Consider the following 23,688-nt stretch of genomic DNA (forward strand, 5'->3'; position numbering starts at 1 on the left):
GAATCTCCAACAGCACAGGTGCACCACAGGGTTGTGTGCCTAGCTCTCTGCTCCAATTGCTTTACACTTATGACTCTGTGGCTAAGCATAGCTCCAATGCTATATTTAAGGTTGCTGACGATACCACTGTCGTAGTCAGAATCAAAAGTGGTGATGAGTCAGCATATAGGAGGAAGATTAAAAATCCGGCTGAGTGGTGCCACAATAACAACCTTACTCAATATCAGCATGACCAAGGAGCTGAATATTTACTTCTGGAAGAAGAAACCGGATTTCCATGAGTCAGTCCTCAACGAGGGATCAGAGATGAAGAGGATCAGCACTTTAAATTCTTCGATGCTATCATTTCAGAGGGCCTGTACCTATGTATCAGCACGTAAGTGCAATTATGAAGAAAGCACAGAAGTGCCTCAACTTCCTTCAAAGTTTGATATGACATGTAAAACTTTGAGAAAATTCTGCAGCTGTGTGGTTGAAAGTATACTGACTGGCTGCATTAGAGCCTGGTATGGAAACACCAATGCCCTGATCTTAGCCGAACCCTAAACAAGCTTTCCAGCATGGCACACTATTTTTACAGAAAGCTGCTAATAATGAAATACCTACAGCATATCAGTAAAAAGTTTTAACTAGGGCATTACACTAATAAAACTGATTCTAAATTTGCTTCTAAAAGGTAATTTTTTCCTAGCTCACTCAGAATTACTCCAAGAGTCTTCAAGGGATCAAAATTTGCAAACAACAATGGTCACACTGGGAAACCCTTCAGTGAGTAGCGATCAGAATAGGCCTCTGCAGAACAGTGGTGGAGTAAACTTGCCATTGCTCGTAGATAATGGGCCAAAACTTTGAGTGGAATCACTGAATTACGGAGGAAAGCCTTTAGACCTATCAATATCATGCTGGTTCTACGCAAAAGCAAATTTAGGCAACCCCAGTTTCCCACCCTTCTCCATAACCCTCCAAATTTTATTTGGTACTTGTCTACCTCCTTTTCATCCACCCTTCTCGCTGCTGGCATCAGGACTGATGTACAGAAGCCTTAAGTCCCGCAACGCCAGCTTCATGGACAATTGTTACCCTTCGACCATCAGGCTCCTGAAACAGCATGGATAACTTTACTCCACTCTACTGTGAACTGATTTGACAACCTATAGACTCACTGTCAAAGATTCTACAACTTATGTCCTCAGTATTACTTATTTTGTTTATTTGCAGTGTGTCTTCTTTTACACATTAGTTGGTTGTCTTTGTGTGTAGTTACTGATTCTATTGCACTTCTCTGCTCTACAGTGAATATCTGCAAGGAAATGAATCTCAAGGTAGGATACGGTGACATACAGTATATATATATATTTTGATAATAAATTTACTTTGAATTTTTGCTTTCCAGTGTTTGGTCCTCGGAAGACAAGCTTGACTGCCTTCATCTGCAGTTGATCCAGCACAAGGTGAGGAATTGCTGCATGCTTGTTCTTGCAGAAACATGATACCAGAACAACATCTCATGTACCATCAGACCATGGCACTTAGGGACTTGTGCTAATAGTGTTTTCTGACAGTTGTAACCATTTGTGCTCAGTGTGACTGTAATGTATGTTCTGTTTTCTACCTTGGACCCGAATCAACACTGTTTCATTTAGCTGTGTGCATGTGTGTGCTTGAATGACAATTACACTTGAAATGCTGAACTACTCTGGGCTGATAACGGTGACTACCGCTACTAAATTTTCAGGGAACAAGTACGGGGAGTGAATAATGGAAATCAGGTAAGTTATCTGAGCATCTGCACTCCAAAGGAATCTCGCTGAAGCTCTCAGTATTCAGCTATATGGAAGTCATGGTAATTATGCTAAAAATATGCATTAAACACAACAGAATGAGTTGGTACTTATAACACTAAATAGTTCATTGAAATGAATAACTTGGTCATTGCCGAGCAATTTCTCTCTGGAACTGAAAGTTAACTTACACAACTCATTTCTTCATATTTTAATTATGGTTGCAGTTTATTTTTAAGTGACTTTATTTTACAGCTGTTTTTACATCTCTGTTCATGTCATTACTCTGTGAGTGGCAGGGAGGAAAGAGGTGTGTTTTGCTTTTGTTGTTTGGCTGCTTATTGTGTTCTGTTTTGTTCACTTTCAAACTCCTGGGTGTCAACATCTCTGAGGATCTCTCCCTGGCACAACATATCAGTGCAACTACAAAGAAGGCACAACAGCAGCTAACTTTAATTAGGAGTTTGAGGAGATTTGGTATGTCACCAAAGAGACTTGCAGATTTCTACAGATGTATTGTATCACTGCATCACTGTCTGGTGGTGGGGGGGGGGGGGGGGAGGTCACTGCACAGGATCGAAATATGCTACAGAAAGTTGTAAACTCAGTCAGCTCCATCATGGGCACTAGCCTCCCCAGCATTCAGGACATCTTCAAGGAGCAATGCCTGAAATAGGCAGCCTCCATCATTACACACCACCATCACCCAGAACATGCTTTTTTTTTCTTTGCTACCATCAGACAGGAGGTACAGGGGCCTGACGGCAAACGCTCAGCAATTCAGGAATAGCTTCTTTTCCTCTGCCATCGGACTTCTGAATGGACATTAAATCCATGAAAAGTACCTAAATGGCAGCAGCATAACTGGCAGTAAGTAAGTACTCACCTCTCTGTATGCTTGTGATAAATAATTGGGAATCTGAATCCCCTTGAGTTTACATTCTGAATTTGAAATTAAATATTTTACTTTGTACATCTCAGGAAGGATTAACCAGTCTGAGAAAAACAAACATACTTACTTACTGTCCATTACACCGCTGGCATTTCAGCCAGCAATGAAGGTCCTCTATTTCTGTTGGAGTTCAGGACTCCCTTCATCAAGTCCATAAGACATAGGAGCAGAATTAGGCCATATGACCCATCGAGTCTGCTCCACTGTTCAATTATGGCTGATCTTTTTTTTACCCTCCTCAGCCCTACTCTCCGTAACTTCTCTCCATAACCTTTGATGCTGTGTTCAATCAAGAACCTATTGAGCTCTGCTTCAAATACACCCAACAAGCTGGCCACCACAGCCACCTGTGGCAACAAATTCCACAATTTCACCAGCCTCTGGCTGGAGAAATTTCTCTGTATCTCTGTTTTAAATGGATGCCCCTTTATCCTGAGGCTGTACCCTCTTGTCCTAGACTCCCCCACCATGGGAAACATCCTTTCCACATCTTCTCCGTCTAGGCCTTTCAACATTCGAAATGTTTCAATGGGATCCCCCCACATCCTTCTAAATTTCAGTGAGTACAGACCCAGAGCCTTCAAACATGCCTTGTGTGATAACTCTTTCATTCTCAGAATCATCCTTGTGAACCTCTTCTGAACCCTCTCCAATGCCAACACAACTTTTTTCAGATGAGGAGCCCAAAACTGTTTGTAATATTCAAGGCGAGGCCTCACCAGTGCCTCGTAAAGCCTCAGCATCACATCCCTGCTCTTGTATTCCAGACCGCTTGAAATGAATGCTAACATGGCATTTGCCTTCCTCACCACTGACTCAACCTGCAAATTAACCTTTAGAGTGTTCTGCACAAGGACTCCCAAGTCCCTTTGCATCTCAGATTTTCTCCCTGTTTAGAAAATATTCAGCACATTTATTTTTACCACCAAAGTGCATGACCATTCATTTTCCAACATTGTATTTCATTTGCCACTTTCTTGCCCACTCGCCTAATCTGTCGAAGTCTTTCTGCATCCTAACTGTTTCCTCAACACTACTTGCTCCTCTACTAAGCTTTGTATTGTTACGTACTCTGTAACTGGGTGTCTTACTAGCAAAGACAGAAGTATCCGTTGGAGTCTGATACTATTTTCAAAACAGTGTTTATTAGTAAAAATATACAAATTGATATCAACAATGCAAATATACAGATAATACATGTTAGCAATACTAAACCTAAAAGTGTGGGTATAATAATAATCAATAATAAACAAGCTCTATCGTTGTCTAGGGGATAAGGAATTATCATGGGAAAGTATAAAGTTCAGTTCATGTAGGCTGAGGTAGTTGTTGGTTCTTTTGTTGTAACCGTTGGAGGGGGAGAGAGAGAGAGGGCGAGCAAACAGTAACAGCTATTGTCTTGCAAACCTTCCTTTACTTTCTTGATCCGTCGATGTGTTGTTGTCGCCATTCAGGTATGACCCCTCTGTCCTTTAGCGAGACCGTTCTTCTATGGTGGACTCGTCACCCAGGCAAGGGTGGACACACACACGGGCCCCACCGGCCTTGTTATAACCACTGTGAGTGAAATTGACCGATCCGTTCGGTCCCTGATGCCCCAAACTTTCTCGTGGGTGCCTGATGCTCACTAGTGCGTCTCCTGGTGTGCCTGAGGGGTGTCACCCCAGACCTCACTTTTATCCCCACTCACGGGGTCTCAGGTGTCAATCAGTTTTGAATGACTTAACCCATCAAACCAGCCCACTCTGGATGTCCACTGAGGAATCCTAACGAGCAGGATGGTACCATGTAAACAGCCCTCTCCGCAGCCATAAGTCTTTCAGGAGTCGTAACATGGTGGATAACTCTCTCTCAGGCTGTTATCAGTAACAGATGTCCCGGCATGTTTTCTTTTGTCTCTCTTACTCTCTCGTTAGCAGCATCGAAATAGTAACGGTTTGCGATTCTCCAAAAGGGGGGGGCATGGGCAACTCTGCACCCTTCTGCCCAAGAGAGTTGTTCATCCTTCGTAACAGTATCATCTGCAAACTTGGCAACAAAGCCATCTATTCCATCATCAAATCATTGATATTCAGCATAAAAAGAAGTGGTCCCAACACCAACCCCTGTGGGACACCACTGGGCAGCCAACCAGAAGAGGAGCCTTTTATTCCCACTCACTGCCTCCTACTAATCAACCAATGCTCTAACCATGCCAGGAAATTTCCTGTGATACCATGGGCTCTAAACTTGGTTAGCAGCCTCACGTGTGGCTCCTCATCAAAGGCCTTCTGAAAATCCAAATATACAACATCCACTGCATCCCCTTATTCTATCCTACTTGGAGTCTCCTCAAAGAATTCCAACAGGTTCGTCAGACCGGATCTTCCCTTAAGGAAACCATGCTGACTTTGTCCTATCTTGTCCCGTGTCACCAACTACTCCTCATCCTTAACAATAGACTCCAACATCTTCCCAGCCACTGAGGTTAGGCTAATTGGTCTATTATTTCCTTTCTGCTGCCTCCCTCCTTTCCTAAAGAGTGGAGTGACACTTGCAATTTTCCAGTTTTCTGGCACTAAGCCAGAGTCCTATGATTTTAGAAAGATCATTTCTAAAGTCTCCGCAATCTCTGCAGCTCCCTCTTTCAGAGACCTAGGGTGCAATTCATCTGGTCGGGGTGACTTATATACCTTTAGGTCTTTTGAGTACCTTCTCCCTTAAATTGACTTTATTACTTATGTATCCTTCACATACATGAGGAGTAAAAATCTTCATGTTACGTCTCCATCTAAATGTGTGATAGTGATTTGTAATAAACAGTATGTACAACAGGACAGTCAATATAACATAGAAAGGCAATTAGTCGGTCTGATGGTCTGGTGGAAGAAGCTGTCCTGGAGCCCATTGGTCCTGGCTTTTATGCTGCGGTACTGTATCCTGGATGGTAGGAACTGGAACATTCTGTGGTTGGGATGACTCAGGTCCCCAATGAATCTTCGGGCCCTTTTTACACACCTGTCTTTGTAAACGTCCTGATGTTCACATCTACAGATGTGCTGGGCTGTCCACACCACTCTCTGCAAGGTCAAGCGATTGAGGGAAATACAGTTCCCATACCAGGCAGTGATGCAGCCAGTCAGGATGCTCTCAGTTGTGCCCCTGTAAAAGCTCTTAGGATTTGGGGACCCCTACAAAACTTCCTAAACCATCTGAGATGAAAGAGGTTCTGTTGCGCTTTTTCACCACACAGCCGATATGTAGACCATGTGAGATCCTCGGTGATGTGTATACTGAAGAAATTAAAGCTGTTCTCTCTCAACCCCCGATCCATTAATGTCAACAGGGATTAGCCTATCTCCATTCCTCCTGTAGTCCACAATCAGCTGCACTCACTTCTCTTCCCTCACACCCTTCAACATCTGGCACACTGCTAGTGTCTTCCACAGTGAAGACTGATGCAAACTACTCATTTAATTCATCTGCCATCTGCTTGTCCCCTGTTATTTCTCCGGCATCATTTTCTTGCGATCCTATATCCACTCTCATCTCTTTTTCTTATATACTTGAAAAAGTATTTACTATCCACTTTGGTATTGTTTACTAGCTTGCTTTCCCATTTCATTTTTTCCCTCCTAATGATTCTTTTAGTTGCTCTCTGTAGGTTTTTAAAAGCTTCCCAATCCTTTATCTTCCTGCTAATTTTTGCTTTATTGTATGCCCTCTCTTTTGCTTTTACATTAGCTTTGACTTCCCTTGTCAGTCACAGTTGTATTATTTTGCCATTTGAGTATTTGTTTGTTTTTGGAATGCATCTATCCCACACCTTCCTCATTTTTCCCAGAAATGTACACCATTGTTGCTCTGCTGTCATCCTGGTCAGCAGCTCCTTCCCATTTACTTTGGCCAACTCCTCTCTCATACCACTGTAATTTCCCTTACTCCACTGAAATACTGCTATGTCAGACTTTACTTTCTCCCTATCAAATTTCAAGCTGAACTCAATCATATTGTGATCACTGCCTAAGGGTTCTTTTACCTAAGCTCCCTAATCATCTCTGGTTCATTACATAAATTCCAATCCAGTATAGCTGATCCCCAAGCAGGCTCAACAACAAGCTGCTCTAAAAAGCCATTTTGTAGGCATTCAACAAACTCACTCTCTTGAGATCCATTACCAACCACGTGCATGTTGAAATCTCCCATGACTATCATCACATTGCCCTTTTGACACGCCTTTTCTATTTCCCATTGTAATCTATGGTTCACATCTCAGCTACTGTTGGGAAGCCTGTATATAACTGCCATCAGGGCCCTTTTACTCTTGCAGTTTCTTAACTCAACCCACGTCTTCCGATCCTTGGTCACATCTTTCAATTGGTTACCAGCAGAGCCACACCACCCCTTCTACCTACCTTCCTACCCCTCTGATACAACATGTAACCTTAGACATCAGCTCCCAACTACAACCATCCTTCAGCCACGATTCAGGCAAGTGATAGGTGAACCCAGGGGAGAGGGCGGAGGAGTTGGCACGTGAGAGGGAAAGATAGGAGAATGGGTCAGTAAGGAACAATATGAGAAGCTGGGTGGTGAGAGGTAGGAAAGGCAAAGGGCTGAAGGAGGAAGGCAAAGGGAGAGGACAGCAAACTATCAGTAGGGGGAAGGAGGTGAAGGTGATGAGCAGGGCAGGGAAGGAGAAAGAGGAGTAACTGAGCCACAGGCAGATGGGAAAACATGGGGGGGGGCAGTCTGTGAACCGAGGCAAGTTAGAGAAATCAATATCCATATATTCAGGTTGGATACTATCAAGACCAAATGAGCTGTTGTTCCTCCACTCTGCATCTGGCCTCATTGGGGCAGCAGAGAAGGCCATGGATAGATACATCAGTGTGGGAATGGAAAGGCAAATGAAAACTGCTTGGATCTCCCAGTGCCCAAATATATTAATTCCTCTCCCTATTGCCACACTGATAAGAGCAACACCTCCAATCGACATTCCCTGATGGACATCTCGTTGTAAGGAAAGACCAACAAGTTTCAGACAGAAAAAAGCCAACCTGCTCCTGCTCCACTTTGCAACACTGCCCACCAACAATAAAGTTCCACTAGGAGATCTTTCCCTTCTCACAGAAACCATCACTTCTCAATTAAGGGAGAAATTGATGATGAAAATGTACCATCATCTTCAATGCACCAGCTCTATGTCATCTGAAAAATTTTTGAACATTATCAGTCCAAACCCCTCCAAAACCTGTGATCTAACAATCAACAGTGATTTAGAAACAGAGAATTATAGGAAAGTACCGCATTTAAACAGGCCCACCAGTCCATCTAGTCCATGTTGCACCATTTAAACTGACTACTGCCATAAACCTACACTTGGACCATGTCCCTCCATAACCCTACCATCCATGTACCCACCATCCATGTACCTCACCAAACTTCCCTTAAATGTTGAAATTGGACTTGCATACATCACCTGTGCTGGCAGCTAAGTCTACACTCTCAGTGAAAAAATTTCCTCTCATGTTCCCCTTAAACTTTTCACCCTTAACCCATGATCTCTAGTTAAGTTCCACCCAACCTCAGTGGGAAAAGCCTGCTTCCATTTACCCTATTTATACTCTCAATCTTCTATGACCTAACGAATAAAGATCTAACTTATTCAATCTTTCCCTGTAACTTAGGTCATCCTGTCCCAGCAACATCCTTAATAAATTTTCTCTTTACTCTTTCAAACTTATTTATATATTTTCTGTAGGTAGGTGACCAAAACTGCACACAATACCCCAAATTAGAACCTACTAACATCTTACACAACTTCAACATAACATCCCATGTCCTGTATTCAATACTTTCATTTATTAAGGCTAATGTATCAAGTGCTTTCTTTATGACCCCATCTACCTGCAGCACCACTTTCAATGAATTATATATGGAGCTGTATTCCCAGATTCCTTTGTTCTATAACACTCCTGGGTAGCCTACCATTCACTGTGTAAGACCTGCCCTACTTGGTCCTACCAAAGTTCATCTCACACTTGTCTGCATTAAATTCTATCTGCCCATTTTCGCAGCTGTCCAGATCCCTCTGCAAGCCATGATAGTCTTTCTCTCCATCCGCAGCACTCCTAATCTTGGTGTCATCTGTAAACTTGCTGATCCATTCACATTGTCAACCAGACAAACAATAACGGGCCAAGCACCGATCCCTGCGGCACACCACTAGTCACAGGCATCCATCTACTGCACTCTCTGGCTTCTCCCGCAAAGCCAATGGTCTACTTCAATTTGCTACCTCATCCTGAACGCCAAACGACTGGACCTTCTTGACCAACCTCCCATGCGGGTCCTTGTCAAATGCCTTGTTAAAGTGCATGTAGAAATAATCCACTGCCTTGCCTACATCCACTTTCTTGGTAACTCCCTCGAAAAACTCTTAAGAAGATTGGGTAGGCATGACCTGCCACACACGAAACAACGCTGACTATCCCTAATCCGTCCATGTTTATCCAAATACTTATATATCCGGTCCCTAGATACCTTCTAATAACTTTCCCACTGCAGACGTCTGGCTCACCAGCTTATTCTTTCTTAGTTTATTTTTTGAGCCTTTGTTTTTAAAATAGCAGAACAACACTGCCTGCCCTACCGTACTCCGGGACCTCTCCGGGGATGATGTCGGGGAAGGCTGCAGACGTCAATCACCCGTCCAGCCAAAGAGGGCGCAGCCTCGGGGAGGGGGTGTGGGGTTGGCCGGGGAAAGCCCCGCCCTCCGCTCGTGGCCGAGAGCAAGGCAAGCGCGCGGTTTCTTATCGGCGCGCGCACGCGTCCGCGCGCCCCCGGAGGGTGTGTGTGTTGGGGGGGGGGGCGCGCTCAGGATTTGCGCCGATTCCGCGAGGAGCGAGATCCGCGCAGGCGCGCTGGTGCGGAGCCATCGAGGCGCTTGGTAGTGGGGAGGTAACGGCAGGTGAGGTGGTGGAGGGGAGCCCTCGGTAATGGGGAGCCGCCGGTGTTACGATGGGGGTGGGGGGGAGTTGATGGGTGGCAGTTGTGAGGGGAAATCCTTTTTCTCCCCTCCCCTTTGGGGGGGGGGGGCCGAGCTCCGATGGTCTGAGGATCCGGTGGCCTCCAGGCCTCGTCCGATCATCGGGGCTGGAAGCCGATTCCATCCGGGGGCCCAACTGATCGTGGGTTGGAGCGGCGGTCCCAGTCATCCACCCGGCTACAGGGGCTTGGCAGAGCTGAGCTGGATCGCGGGCAGCACCAAACAGTTTTCTTGCATTAAAAATGAGTCTAGTGACTGCACATTTATTAATGATGAAGCCCATGTGCATTTCGAAACATTGGATTTGAGCTCTAAATCATCTCATGTATGGTTATGTTGCAGGCACTTGGAAGACTTCTTGATCCTTTCGCCATGAATATAACCAAAGGTGGCCTTGTGCTGTTCAGTGCCAATTCAAATACAGCCTACACAGAGTTAGCCAGGAAGATTTCAGAGTATGTGCATATAGTTATTTTTAATACCGTTACAGCATATTATTCCTCGTCTTGGTGACGTGCATTGAAAGCTGCTGCTTCCTGCCATCTTCATTGTTGGCCAAGTTTTATATGTGGTTTTCTGGTGGCTGTGAAATGGGTGATTATTTAAGTGGGTGTGGGGAATCGATTAACATTGTGGAGTGTATTTTGTATTCAGTTCATTGCCCTTTTGCTATTTAAATTATGATATTGGATGATAATATGCATTTATTCAGAATCATGTAGAATTTTGTTTCTCTGCACACTTTTTAACAATATGAAATTAATCGCATCATAGATTTTACAAGAGCAAGTTTGAAATGTCAAAATTCTGAAGATCTAGTATTTTGGTAAAGTAATAATTAATATAGTAATGTTTTGAGTTTATTGTGTCTGTTGGACATTTGTGGATTACTTTGAAGTTTTATCTCTGCAGTTCATAAATACACACAGCGCTATTTTCAGCTTTTCTTTGAACTTTTAGGCTTTTACCCATTGAGTAGTAGTGTTTTGTTGGGTCATGCAACCTGTTTCTTGGATTGATTTTGGGAATAATCTGTAGTACCTGTTTGTTTTCTGTACTCTGTTGTCTTACTGAGGCTGGTGCCTCAGTAAACAAAACTTTTGCCTTTTCGATCAGGTTTCTGTTATATCGGTTGACCAGCAGCAAGTATGCTATAAGTGGCTTCCTATCCCTTGATTTTTGGTAGAGTTAATGAAGTGAATAGAGTTTCCAGCCCTGCTCACCATCCAGTGAGGATTGAAAATTGTGCCTGTGCAGATAGCATAGAGGGTTGTTTCTGTCAATGCCTAATGCCTGTGGAACCCACTCTTCAACAGTAATCAATAATTAGATAACGAATAAGATATTCTTGGGCTTCAAGCTGGTTTCAGGTATTGATTATAACCAACGTTTCCATAAATTTTGATTACAACCTCTGCTATCTTCATGCCTGGGCATGTCTAGTCCGCTGGTGTTTATACCCCTGTATTCCATCCCTTCTGATTAGTTTGTCCTGATCCAATCAGGTTTACAATCGAGATCCAGTTCTTACTTGGAGCAAGACATTCAAGAAGAGTTTATTCGTCATGTACACCAAGAAAGCATTAGATCCTTTTTCAATACTTAGATAAGTTCTCTTCTAGGATTAGATCAAGTACCACAGCCTCAAATAAGGTGATAGTGTCTTTTAGGAAAGAAAAGGCAAGATTAAAGCAAAGAGAATGAAGGTCCACGTAACTGGCTTGAAAGGTTTGAACTTAGTTAAATTGCAGGATTTAAAAATGACTTTGGTCTGAAGGGTCTTCAGTTTGTTTACTTAGACTGAATATTAGTAAAACTATTTTGCTATTAATGAATTGTGTAAAATCCTAAACCATAGTGATATTATTGTCATAAAAGACCTTTTGGAAATTTTTGCTGTTAGTGTTTCTACTAATTGATTCATCATGTGTAAACAAATAACTATTCCTTGAACTTTAAGTGTGCCTTCCAGTCGTGAATCTATTTTTAGATGATTTTTCCAGTTTCTGTTATCTTCCTGATTTAAATAAAATTATATTTGCTCATTTCCTTACTGATACGGCCTTGTGGAAATACTATAGCAGTTTGAGATTCTTGAGCATTTTTTAAGTCCGAGTAGTACCCAGATTTCTTTGATTGTTGACCTTTAAAGTGAGAATGTGATGGTGTTGATCAGCATGTTTCTTTGAAGTCCAAACTTGTGTTAATTGTAAATCTGTGACTTCTGCTTAAAGAAAATGTTAATTCCCCCCTGTAACTAAACCTCCAATAATCTTGCTGCATAGGGAACTTCATTTCCTAATTTTCTTTAATGATTCAATTTGTTCAGTAATTGAACCCATCAAAATTACTTTCTTAGTATGCTCCATGTCTGTCATCATGGTTTCTGCTTTATATTCTGCAGCTTTGTGTGGGAAGGATTACAGAAATTCTGGTGCCTTCCCACTTGCATCCTTGACAATTAGAACAATGCTTTCTTATTTTGAACAATATATTTCCCAGTGTGTCATAATTCTATAATAAAGCTCTCTAACACATAGCCATGTGTTTTAAATTAGTTTTCAACTACCATGTGGCATAAGACAGGCATGCTCTTTTCCTGCTATTGGTTTCCATTAAGGGAAATGATGACAGAGATTAGGAATGGCAATGGATTTTCTGTTGTCTTCTCTGTCTCCAAAAAAGAAACTTTGGAAAACCATATTCACACCACTAAAACTAAGCAATTTATTAGACAAGCAGTCATCCTTGGGTCAGATGGATCAATATTTTGCACCAACAATCCATTAAATCACTGATCTGTTGTAATTTGTCCTTTAGAAGGCATTGAATTACTAATAGTACTAATTTAATTATGTATTGGCTGCTGATATACCAATTGGAACATCGTGATGCAAAATTATTTGGAGGTTTCCATCATTGTGTAATATATGTTTATTTACTTTCAGTTATTCTGTTCTGGATGTTTCTACTATATGTTAAAATTTTGTGTAAGTCAGCGATAAGGTTTTAAGGAACGATTTTTTTGAGGGCTATTCCTCATCTTCAATTTTAGGCGACTTGGCGTAGAACCTGGTAAAGTTCAAGTCTACCAAGAAGCTAACAGAGGTAAGTGCATAAGGTAAAAAAAAGATACTCATTGTAAAAGACCTGAGGATTTTGATCACATTCAGGATTTTCATTGGTTGAGCTTCAGATGGAATAGCTCTTGCACAAATAGCAACACACACAAAAGGTAGGTCTGGCAGCATCTATGGAAATGAATAAACAATCAATGTTTTGGGTTGAGATCCTTCATTAGGACTGGAAAGGAAGGGGGAAGAAGCCAGAATAAGGAGGTGGGAAGGAAGGATGTAATAATCAGGGAGGTAATTAGCATAATAGTTAAAGTGCTGGAGAAGAAAGAGTCTGAGAGGAGTGTGGATGGTGCAAGCAAGGTAGGGGGGAAGTCATGGGTGAGAAGAGGTAAGGGGAGGGCAGAATGGGGAATGGAAGAAGAAAAAATAACAGGAAATTACTGGAAGTTAGAGAAATTGATGTTCAATGACAGGTTGGTGCCTACGCAGGCAGAATATGAAGTATTGCTCCTCCAATGTGCGATTGGCCTCAATACAGTAGTAGGAGAGGCCATGGACATCTTGCTTTTACATAAATAGATCTTGAATGGGGTAGTTATTTGCTTATGCAAGAGATACAACCTTTGAAGGTTTTGTGGTATAAAATATACATCACTTTAGTGTTTGAGATATTGTAGGATGTGGCAAAAGAGCAAACTTATTTAAGGCATTTTGAATTTGAAAATAAAAGCTTGTTCCCAATACCAATGAAACTGCAATAAAAGAAAATGAGCAAAAACATGGTGCATTTCCATGAAAACAGTTTTGCCTAGCTGTTATTGAATGTTTTGTGATTGGCATGATCTTTACAAAGAATGAATAAAGCTTCAGGGGCATTAGAAAGGTACACCTTTAGTTATTCTACATTGGGGATTTTTGATCAGGTGGAGCAACTAGGGCATCCTTGTGGCTTTAATTGTTTTGTTTTTAACTATTCTGTTAAATACCAAGGCTTTACTATGATAATCCTTCTTCAGTCAAGTGTGAAGGAATAAAGGGTAAGGTCTTTATATTCTCCTATCTATCTTCACCTACTCACAGCAGCACTCCTGTGTTTTCATCTCATTAGAAGGACCGGCTGGTGGCGCAATGGCATCAGCGCCGAACTCCAGAGCAAAGGCTCCCGAGTTCGAATCCAGGTCAGGCCACCCCCGAAGCACGCTTTCCATCCGTGCTGGGTTAAGCGTTGAGCTAGCCACTCAGCCTTGTAAAAAAAAGGGTCAAGTCAGGAACATTCATTTTGTCACCGGTTAATCCGAAAGGAGACCAGTCCAGACACCACACACCAGACAAGAATGGCTGAATGTCTGGTGCGACACGCTAAAAAAAATCTGATTAGAGCAATTAGACAGCCTTGTTTCTTGAGCTTTTGAAAAAAGAGGTACATTTAGTGTATTATGTCAGATCTCAGGGTTGTATTTGGTTTCATGTATGCATTTTGATAATTAACTGATAATAAATTCTGATAATAAACTTGATTATCTTCCACTTAGAAGGATTTTTTTTTCTAACTTCACAACTTGCTTCAACTATAATTGTTCTGGTAATTAATTACAGTAATCTGTAAAAATACAGTGTCTTTGTCCCAATTTTTAGATCCACCAGTGTATTTTTGCACATTTGTACGCTTCAGGGAATATGTAAAGCAAAACCAAAATTGTTCTGTGTATTACACACAGAATGTTGGAGGAACTCAGCAGGCCAGGTAGCATCTATGGAAAAGAGTAGACAGTCGATATTTTGGGACAAAGCCCTTCACCAGGACTGTAAAAAGAGATGAGAAGTCAGAGTAAGGAGGTAGCAGAGAGGAGCAAGAAGTGAAACCAGGAGAGGGGTCTGTGTAATATGGATAAGCACCTGTAAGACCCAAACTATTACAAATCAAAGCCTTTAATGATTCCAAACCATAAACTTTTACAGGAAGAAGATTTTTATTTACAATGGATATTTAAATAACCATTATTATTAATCTTTAATTTGTTTATGGGACTCCCTTGTCTGATAGACTCAGCAAAACAAATATATGCCATTGCGAGCACTGACAACTTCGTAGGAGTATTAAAATTAGAGCTATGCAGGAGTTTCGTTCAAGAGAAGTCTTTAAAGAAAGTACAATCAAAGACATTCATATAGCCATTGTATCTTGCTAACTTTGTTCATAGGAGTGGTTTTCCCAAAATAGATTATTTCTGATTTGTGCTCATAGCCTGCAGAATGTTCCTTTAGTCTACTCGGTGATTTGCCATTTACAATCCTAAACCAGAAAATGTATAATTTGTCAGATCAGTCTTGACTGAAGATTTATGGAAATGTTTGGGCACCTTAACTTAGTATTCCAGTAGGCAGCAGCCCACAGAACCTACCTACTTCCATAAGTACAAAAGGCATTATTTTTTAATGTAAGCACCTGTTATCAGTAAACAAAACATTTATGCTTTAGAGAGACTGAAACATTTAATTTTATGCTGATATCAAACTCTTTTAGACCATTTAGAATGTCAATTGTATTTGTTACACCAAATGATTTGAATAAAGATGAAGTGTTCCCTTGTTCAGCTCTCAGGGCTTCTGATAAAAATTAGATTGCTTCACACTTTTTTTTATGTGGGTTGACATGTTTGATCAACACTTGCTTATTATGAGCTGGGTTGAAGTTTCCAAGAACGAATTTAGCTTGTAGTTACAATACGCAAAGTTATAATGCCTCACCAACTGGAATAGGAATGTTGAAATCACACTGCTCTGGAGCACCACAATAGTGTAGCACTAAGCACAGTGCTATTACAGCTTGGGGCATCAGAGTCGAGAGTGTCATCTCAGGGATTTCCTCCAAGTGCTTCACATTCCAAAAATGTATGGGTTGGTTATTGTAAATTGGCCTGTGATTAGGCTAGTGTTAAATAGGTTTCTGGGCAGCACAGCTCAGTGGACTGAAGGGGCCTGTTCCACACTGTATCTAAATAAAGAAAATAAAACTACAATATACCAGCACAATTTTAAACTGATTTATGTGATTTCATAACAGCTATGTGAAAGAGTAATACCATTTTCTGAATCAAACTTGGTCAGATTGTTAACTTCTTCAATCTAGTGTTCGGTGTATCCAGGATTACCAAAGCTATTGTCTAATGAAATCAAATCCTGCCTTGGGAATTTGGGAATCATGGTGGACCATGAGTAAAGAAGGGATTCTTTTTTTTAAAAAACAGTATTTGCATTTGTACATGTATCGTTGTTCAATGGTAAGATATGGGTATGCTATATTGGCGCCGCAGCCATGGTGGTCCTGGTTGGCTGCCCTCACTGATTTGTTTTAACATGAACAATGAATTTTGCTGTATGTTTCAACGTACATGTGACAATATGTTAAAATGTCTTACTTACTTATACACAATAAAATGTTTTAATGCTAAGTTTTCTAGTTTTATTAAACTCTTTATTTTTTATCATAAAAATTGAATTATGAAAAAGCTGTAGATTATCGAAATAGAGATTGTAGCATATCGAAATAGAAGAGCAATTACGAGTTACATTTTTGCAAATTCCTCTTCTTCTTCCTGTATGCTTCTATGATTCTAAAATGCATGTACTAGTTTTCAAATGTTTCTCAGCAACACTTAAAGCTGCTTGAGCTTTGACTTCTTTCCCCTTTGGTTAAACTTCCATTTGATGTTTTATCTGATGATAGGGAGGTTTGAGATGACGTCAAGGAGGAAAATGTGTTGGATCCAACCGTTTAATTCTTAGATTAGGTGTTTGTTATTTTGCATTTTAACAATTATTTAACTGCTTGTATTTTGATTAGTTCTTATATTCATGTAACAATTTACTATGCTTCCTAGTGGTCACAGTGTTTATATGCAATTGATCAATGTGTCCCCTAGAGTGTATATTTTCATGATTCTGGAAGCTTCTCTTGATGCAGATTTATTTGAATGAGAGCTTATTCATTGGTTGACTCATATCTACAACTTGGGAAATTTTCTTATCTATGGGTATAAAATTAGATGACCACAATGCAACGATGTCTTAGTTCTTTTGTCTCTCCCTTCAATTGGGCATGTGAAAAGGCAGGGAAGAGATGGATTTAGACCATATATAAGGAGATTGTTTATTTTGGTATCACCATCAGTGCAGACATGGAGGGCTAAAGTCCCGTTCTTATCCTATACTGTTCTGATTTGAATCCAGCAATGATAATTGTTGCTCAAGTGTGAGCGTGGTTCTTGGTTCTTTTATATTAGTTTGTCAAAATTAAATATGACAGAACAGATTTTTTAATGGAAAAAGAATTTTGCATGATGTATGGAAATTCATTTTTAAAACAAAAAAAACAAACATTACATATGTTTATAGCACTAAATTGGCCTGTGCTTCATAAAGATACAAATATTGTGAGATGGACATCCTCTAACCAAACTATTTTTTATTCTTAATTTAAAACAGTTAAATCTGCAATTAAATCTTGTTTGATCTGTTTTTGTTAACATCTAGGATATCATCTTCAATGGTAATATAATTAGAAGTTTTCCTGTGAGTCTTGATATTAAATGATCAGTACAATGACATTCTATATAGCAAAGGCTGGTGTGCTTTGGATCTGAATGTGAAGCCGTGAATCTTATTTTGTGTGCTTGGTAATTATTAATTATTAACTAATTGATAGGATAAATTCCTTTGGCTCCACTTTAAAACTCTTCAAACTTTAAAAAAAGCTGTGAGCTAAGTTAATTCAGAAGGATTTGATGTTGTTTGCTTTAAGTTCCTTTGAACAAATTTGGGCAGATGTTTTTCTTGGAATGTGTAGTTTGTTGGCAGTAATGTGGTTGCATTTCATAGTTTCTGAAGGAAATACTGTTCTTGCCCAAAGAAGCAGGCAGCTGCTTTTGAGAATAGGATGTACTTTGTGTGAAGATTGGTGTTTGGCAAACATAAGGATTGTTAAATACCTTTCAATAGCAATGGTATCCTTTTATGCCTAAGTACTTGAGCTCTTTTGTGCTTCCACCAGTGTTTGATGAATAAACTGATTTAATTCCAACTTTGCCACTGACATACGAGCTTATTCTTCTGTGTTCTGAATTTAAAATCTAAATTCTAAAATCTGAAGAGGAGCTGTAGTTAAAGATTCATTTTTGGGTGCTTTCACACCAAAACATCAAGAGAATATTCAGCTGAGTCACAGTCAGTGCAGTTTTCACCTATCGTATTGATGACATAGTTTTGTTGTTCTGTTGTTGTTTTCCCTTTCTTCCCCATTGGCCAGGGTTGCTAAAGCCAGTTGTGGTTGTGTATAATCACTTCACTGAATTAAGTCAGTGGAGTCTGAAAATTGAATCCATCCTTTTCATTTAAAGTAGTCCCCTTTGTTTGAATGGGGTCGCTATTTTGAAGTTAAAATGTCATTAATTTATTTACTCTTAAATTGTGTCATTTTTAAACAGTATTTTTTTCAATTATTTCCATGTCTGTTTACAATAGATCTTGTAACCCTCACAGATTCCTGTATTTTAAAAGACTTGTAATAGCAGCATGTGACTGTAAAGCTAGTGTAGGTGGTTATCTAGATATGCTGGCAATGCTCCATGTGATTATTCATTAGTTTACAGTTCTGGCAAGGAGAACCTGTTTTGGGATTTTTTTTGTCCACTGATTTTCATAGTACTGCATTGAGACAAATGCAGTTACTCATTGCTTATTGTAATAGGAAAAATTGAAACTTGGGGGAATTACAGAAGATGCTATTACAGTTTGCAGTAGTCCAGAGTGGAGTCTCTGTACATGCTCCCTGTGGAATGTGAGGGTTTTCCTTGGGTGTTCCCATATCCTCCCACAGTCCAAAGATGTATTGGTCACTGTAAATTGTCTGGTGATTAGGTTAGGTTCAATCGGGGTTACTGTTACATGACTCAAAGGGCCAGAAGGGCACATTCGATGCTATATTTCTAAATAATTAAAGTGAAAGTATTCCCAGGTGTGTGTGTGCTTTTCAAGTACATACAGCCTCTGGATTCTATAGAGTTTAATTCCTGAGGACGGTCTATAAGATAATTTCTCTACATAAACATCTATTTTCTCTAGCTGTCTATAAAATTTGTTTTATATATTCAAGCTATAATTTAATTTAACTTGCCCTAGTACCATCTATAACTAAAATGATTAATTATCCAGTTATCAATGAATTTTGAGAAGCATTATTACCAGCTAGAGAAATGTTTTAATGTGAGGGAGAATTTGTATAAAGTCAGATTTTAGTAAGTCATTGCATTCATAAACCAGGGAGCCCCTGTTTAATATTATTAAGTTACAAAAGCTTAGATGCCTATTGATTGAGTTGGTCATATTCTCTCTCCAGCACTCGTTTTAGCATGTACGGATTCTTTTCTTGTCATTATTCCCTAAACAATACAGTATAACAACTATTTACATAGCATTTACATTGTATTAGGCTGACTGTATCTGCTTTTAAACACCTTCAGAATAAATGCTTCTGTGAGACTGCCATTGTTGTGCAACTAACATATACAGTCACTTATTTCTGCTCCAGGGTATTTTTCTGGGCAAAACAAGTTTAACTTGTTCCCTTTTGACCTTCATCCTGTTCTAAATTGGAATGCACAGTGAATACTGAATGAGCAGTTCAAGAAATTTACTGTTTTGCCAACCATTGAGAACACAAATATGGTGTGTAATGGGCATTAGTATGAGTGAAAGCTTGCTGTAAAATCTACCATGGCAAGTTTACTGCAGTGTTTAGTGAGTGAGCAAAGTAAAACTAGAGACACGGCATTATGTATTTCTACCATGTGCTGCCATTTGCCTTGGTTGGGGAATCTATAAGCTATAAACTTTTGAGATAAGAAGTGAGTCATTTTGAATTCAGATGAGGCGTTATGAATCTTGTGTATTTTGTTCTGAGACTGAGACATTTAAGGCTATAGAAGCCTATTTTCACTTTTGATGATTTTTATGACACTATTAAATGCTTGTCACCTTATTTGGTAAAGTAATAGATCATTCATACATTGAAGTTGGTTCTAGCCTCATATCCCTTTAGCAATGGAATATTTAAATCAAAAGACAATTTTCTGCTTTTCACTTTTTCTGAGCTTAGTCTTTGAAGGTTAGAATATATATATTTTAGTGCTCTATTTACATATCCAAATTTAACTCAACATAAATGTTATTTTTACATTTCCAATGTCAATGGCCTGTCCTTGAACCTTAACTTAAATTTTTATTCATACCTTTCTGGGCTTAGGCTATTTCGTAACCATATTATTGCAATCCTCCAATGTATGATTCTCCAACTTGGTCTCAGACAACCCTAGATTTTTAATGCCCCGTTGAAGTTGCCTGAGTGGGCTATTATCAGATAGATTTTTATTACATTTGTGGTGAAGTTTGAAGACTAAGAATAGATATTTTTCTGATTAAGAATTGCAAGCATTATTCAACTATTTCTTGCCAATCAACCAATCACCCCTCCCTCCCATTTCACATGTAGTTGAACTATACTGCACTGCCTCAATCAATACCAGATTGGATACAGGTCTGTGCATAAGAAATTAAAATGCAACTTTTCTGGTGCTGGGGTAACTGTCCTTAACCCTGTGCTGCCCAGACAAGAGGGAGGAGAGTAGACAGTGAAGCAAACCATTGAATTCTTCCCACCCTTGAGCTTTCACTCAAAGAAGTCAAATCTAGGTGTTTAATTTACATCCCTTGTTGCAGTTGTCTGTCCTTGTCTTCCTGCCTTTTTCTCTGCAGACTTCTCCCCTTTCAATGTTGAGTTTACTGTTCACCTGTAACCCATGCTTGAAGTTCTCTGCTTTGCTGCTCCTGCCCATCTTTGTGGTGTTTTTGTGGTCTCTTAAGAGTTTCTTGAGCCGACAGCCAGTGCCCAAACAAGGAAGGCAGAACAAATGATAAAGGCTTTGTTACAATACTTGCAGTGTGTCTGAGTCACTGGAATAACTGGTGAATTAGGTTGAATTAGTGTGGCTTCATGCCTTTTTTGAGAGACTTGTTGCAATATTGTCTGAGCAAGGATGGGAAATGCTAGTGTTAGACCAATGTCTCCAGCTGAAACTGGGCTATTGCTGGTTTTAGTAAGCTCTTTGGAACAGCTGGCTATTGTTTTGTGGTAATTTTTATTCTTCATTCTGTTTTAATTCAAATAATCCATTTGGAAATCTGCTCAGAATAAAAATCTTTACTTTCTAATCATATGGAAAATCTTTTTCATTGTTCTGTATCAACACTTACTTTTGCTTTTCATATGTAACTTGTTTAGATTGATGATAAATTACAGATTAGCAATGTAGTTTGAACTGAAGTACATTTTATGGTGTTTTTTTTCTGTTTTTTGATAGAAACAAGAGTACAAATTCAAGAATCTGTCAGAGGAAAAGATGTGTTTATTATTCAGACTGTTTCAAAGTAAGTTTGTGGTAAAGTGAAATCTTCATGCCTAGATTTTGAATTAGGAGGAACTTCAGCCTTTCTTGATTTCATGATGAAGCTGATTTGCATCTGAATTGTATACCTCTGAAGAAGTAAATTTGTCCAGTTTGATTGTAGACCATAAAAGTGATGTTCATTTTTTTTGCAGGTATTGCACATGCATTTAAAAGTAAAAACTCTTAAGCAGTATCTAAATATTCTATTTAGAATAAAATCACCGGGGGAAAATGTTAACGGATAAAGCAGTTATGATTTAGTCATTATTTTCCCTGTGTTGATTTTTTTTTGCCAAAAGGTACTAGCCAGGTTATTGCATCTGTTCTGATATCCACAGTTACAGTATGTGCAGAAATCCAATACCATTTTTAAGAAGTAATGGTGTATTAACTTTGTTGACAAATTTGCAAATATTAGTTTTGTTTAGGAATGATCTGGTTTAAACCAGCTGCATTAAACAAAGTTCCAGGTGCTGCATAAAACTGTATTTCCAGCAGTGATTTAAAAACAGTCCCTTAGTAAATGAAGCTAACTTATCAGGTGATTGTTTTTTTTTTGCTTTTGTTTTACCTGGGCCTTGTAGAGAATGTAATCTTGCCATAAAGTTCCTAGTTGTTATAGTAGGGAATTTTGTTGCTTCACTGAATAAGAGTTTGTGTCCTAATTTTAAGCCACATATATTTTTGATATTCATTGATAATGAATAATATTAAACTTGTTTTTAATTCAGTGCTGCTAAATGGGCTATTGCATTTCCTCATGTTTATCAAAGAAAGTTGTTATGTGTTGGTAGTCACTTTAGTTGAGTTTGTTTTTATTTTTAAAGGAGCATGTGATTTGAAAGCTGAAAGCTAGGGACTTGAAAATGTCAGTGCTTAATCTTGTCCTTATGTTTAAGAATGTTTTTATTCTTGTACAACAGGGATGTCAACACCACCATTATGGAGCTCCTTATTATGATCTATGCCTCTAAGACCTCTTGTGCCAAGAACATCATTGGTGTAATCCCTTACTTTCCGTACAGCAAGCAATGTAAGATGAGGAAACGAGGTTCTATTGTATCCAAACTTCTGGCATCAATGATGTGTAAAGCTGGTGAGTTGTGCTTGAACCATTCGTTTCTGTCCTTTTTATCAAATCTGTCTCTGGTGTTTTGTGGAGAAGATATTTATTTCGGAATTAACTTGGCTGTCCCCACCACTTTTCACATCCTCGTGAGATCCCATACTAATTAATAACCAACAAATTGCTACTGAAGGATAGTGACTGTTAGGTAGGCAAATAAGAGGAAATCCATAGCAGTGATTGAGAAATGAAAGTTGAGCAAAATACCAATTCAGATATTTTTGTGGGGCCTCTTCCCTCAATTGAAGTCTGTAGACTGGGTATGGATTCAGATCTACCTAATGGCACCTCTCACCAGATAGTTCTCTTTGTGTAAGTCAAGATTGTGTTCACATCATAAGGAGGTGCATGACTGACCACATTTCTGATTGTGGAAACTAGCACTGACCTGAAGCAGCTGATGTTGGATATGCATTGGAGTTCCTGCATAAGACACATCTACATTGAAATAATCTTTGTTCCAACCTTTAATTGTTTTCCCTTGTGAATCACCTGTTGTGATGAATTCTATCCTTTTGGTAGCAGTGTTTATCCCATGGGATGAAGTTGTCTGTAGCTCCCTACCTGGGGAATTCTGTTGTCAGGCCCACCCAGTTAAAAACAATGTGCTTTGGGAGGAAAGGGAGTCACAAGTAATTGCTGCCTTTTTCTAATTCTAAAAATTTCTGTTTTTTTTAAATGGAGGCTGCTTTTAATACTGGGCCTTCTTGGCAATTTTAAAGACTAGAGGAGTTTGGTTAGTGATATATATTAGAATTTGGTGCCATGAGTTTTTGCAGTGGTAAATTCTTCAATTGTTGCTTGAACGAAGTATTAAAGGCTATGTGTTGAGTCTGGATGACCAGTTGCAAGAAGCAAGTAGAATGAGTCAAGCCACTTTATTCTGCAGTGTGAATCTATTTTGAACATATGAATGTTATAAATAGGAACAGAAGTAGTCAGCTGGCCCTTCGTGCCTGCACTGCATTCATTAAGATCAGCTATGTCAATGCTTTTATTTTGGCATCGTCTCCATATTCCTGGATTTCCTTCGTGCCCAATCAAGTTATCTTTTTGAATCATCCTTGTTCTGAAACTTTATTCCCCATGCTAGCTTTGGTAAAAATCCTAATTGCACCTATTGGTACTAGACATGCCCAGGCATCATCCCTGATGAAGATAGCAGTTTGTCATCAGAACATTGATTATAATCAATACTTGCATCCGGCTGGAAACTCAGAA

The 23,688-nt window shown here is 39.5% G+C and overlaps 1 protein-coding gene across 4 annotated transcripts in view; it reads left to right on the plus strand.

Moving 5' to 3' along the window:
* The first annotated feature begins 9,556 nt into the window (after window positions 1-9,556).
* Window positions 9,557-23,688, plus strand: part of prpsap2 (phosphoribosyl pyrophosphate synthetase-associated protein 2) — a 37,551-nt gene continuing 23,419 nt past the window's right edge. For all 4 annotated transcript variants that reach the window (XR_009513872.1, XM_059979063.1, XM_059979065.1 and 1 more), the window contains exons 1-5: window positions 9,557-9,685; window positions 10,106-10,218; window positions 12,819-12,871; window positions 21,255-21,321; window positions 22,265-22,437. Coding sequence is in view for 3 of the 4 variants with exons in the window: in XM_059979063.1 (XP_059835046.1) it covers window positions 10,136-10,218; window positions 12,819-12,871; window positions 21,255-21,321; window positions 22,265-22,437 (376 nt within the window). In the remaining variant the exon portion in view is untranslated. The remainder of the gene's footprint in view (window positions 9,686-10,105; window positions 10,219-12,818; window positions 12,872-21,254; window positions 21,322-22,264; window positions 22,438-23,688) is intronic.

Source organism: Hypanus sabinus, chromosome 9 (assembly GCF_030144855.1).
Source record: "Hypanus sabinus isolate sHypSab1 chromosome 9, sHypSab1.hap1, whole genome shotgun sequence".
Taxonomy (NCBI): Eukaryota; Metazoa; Chordata; class Chondrichthyes; order Myliobatiformes; family Dasyatidae; genus Hypanus; species Hypanus sabinus.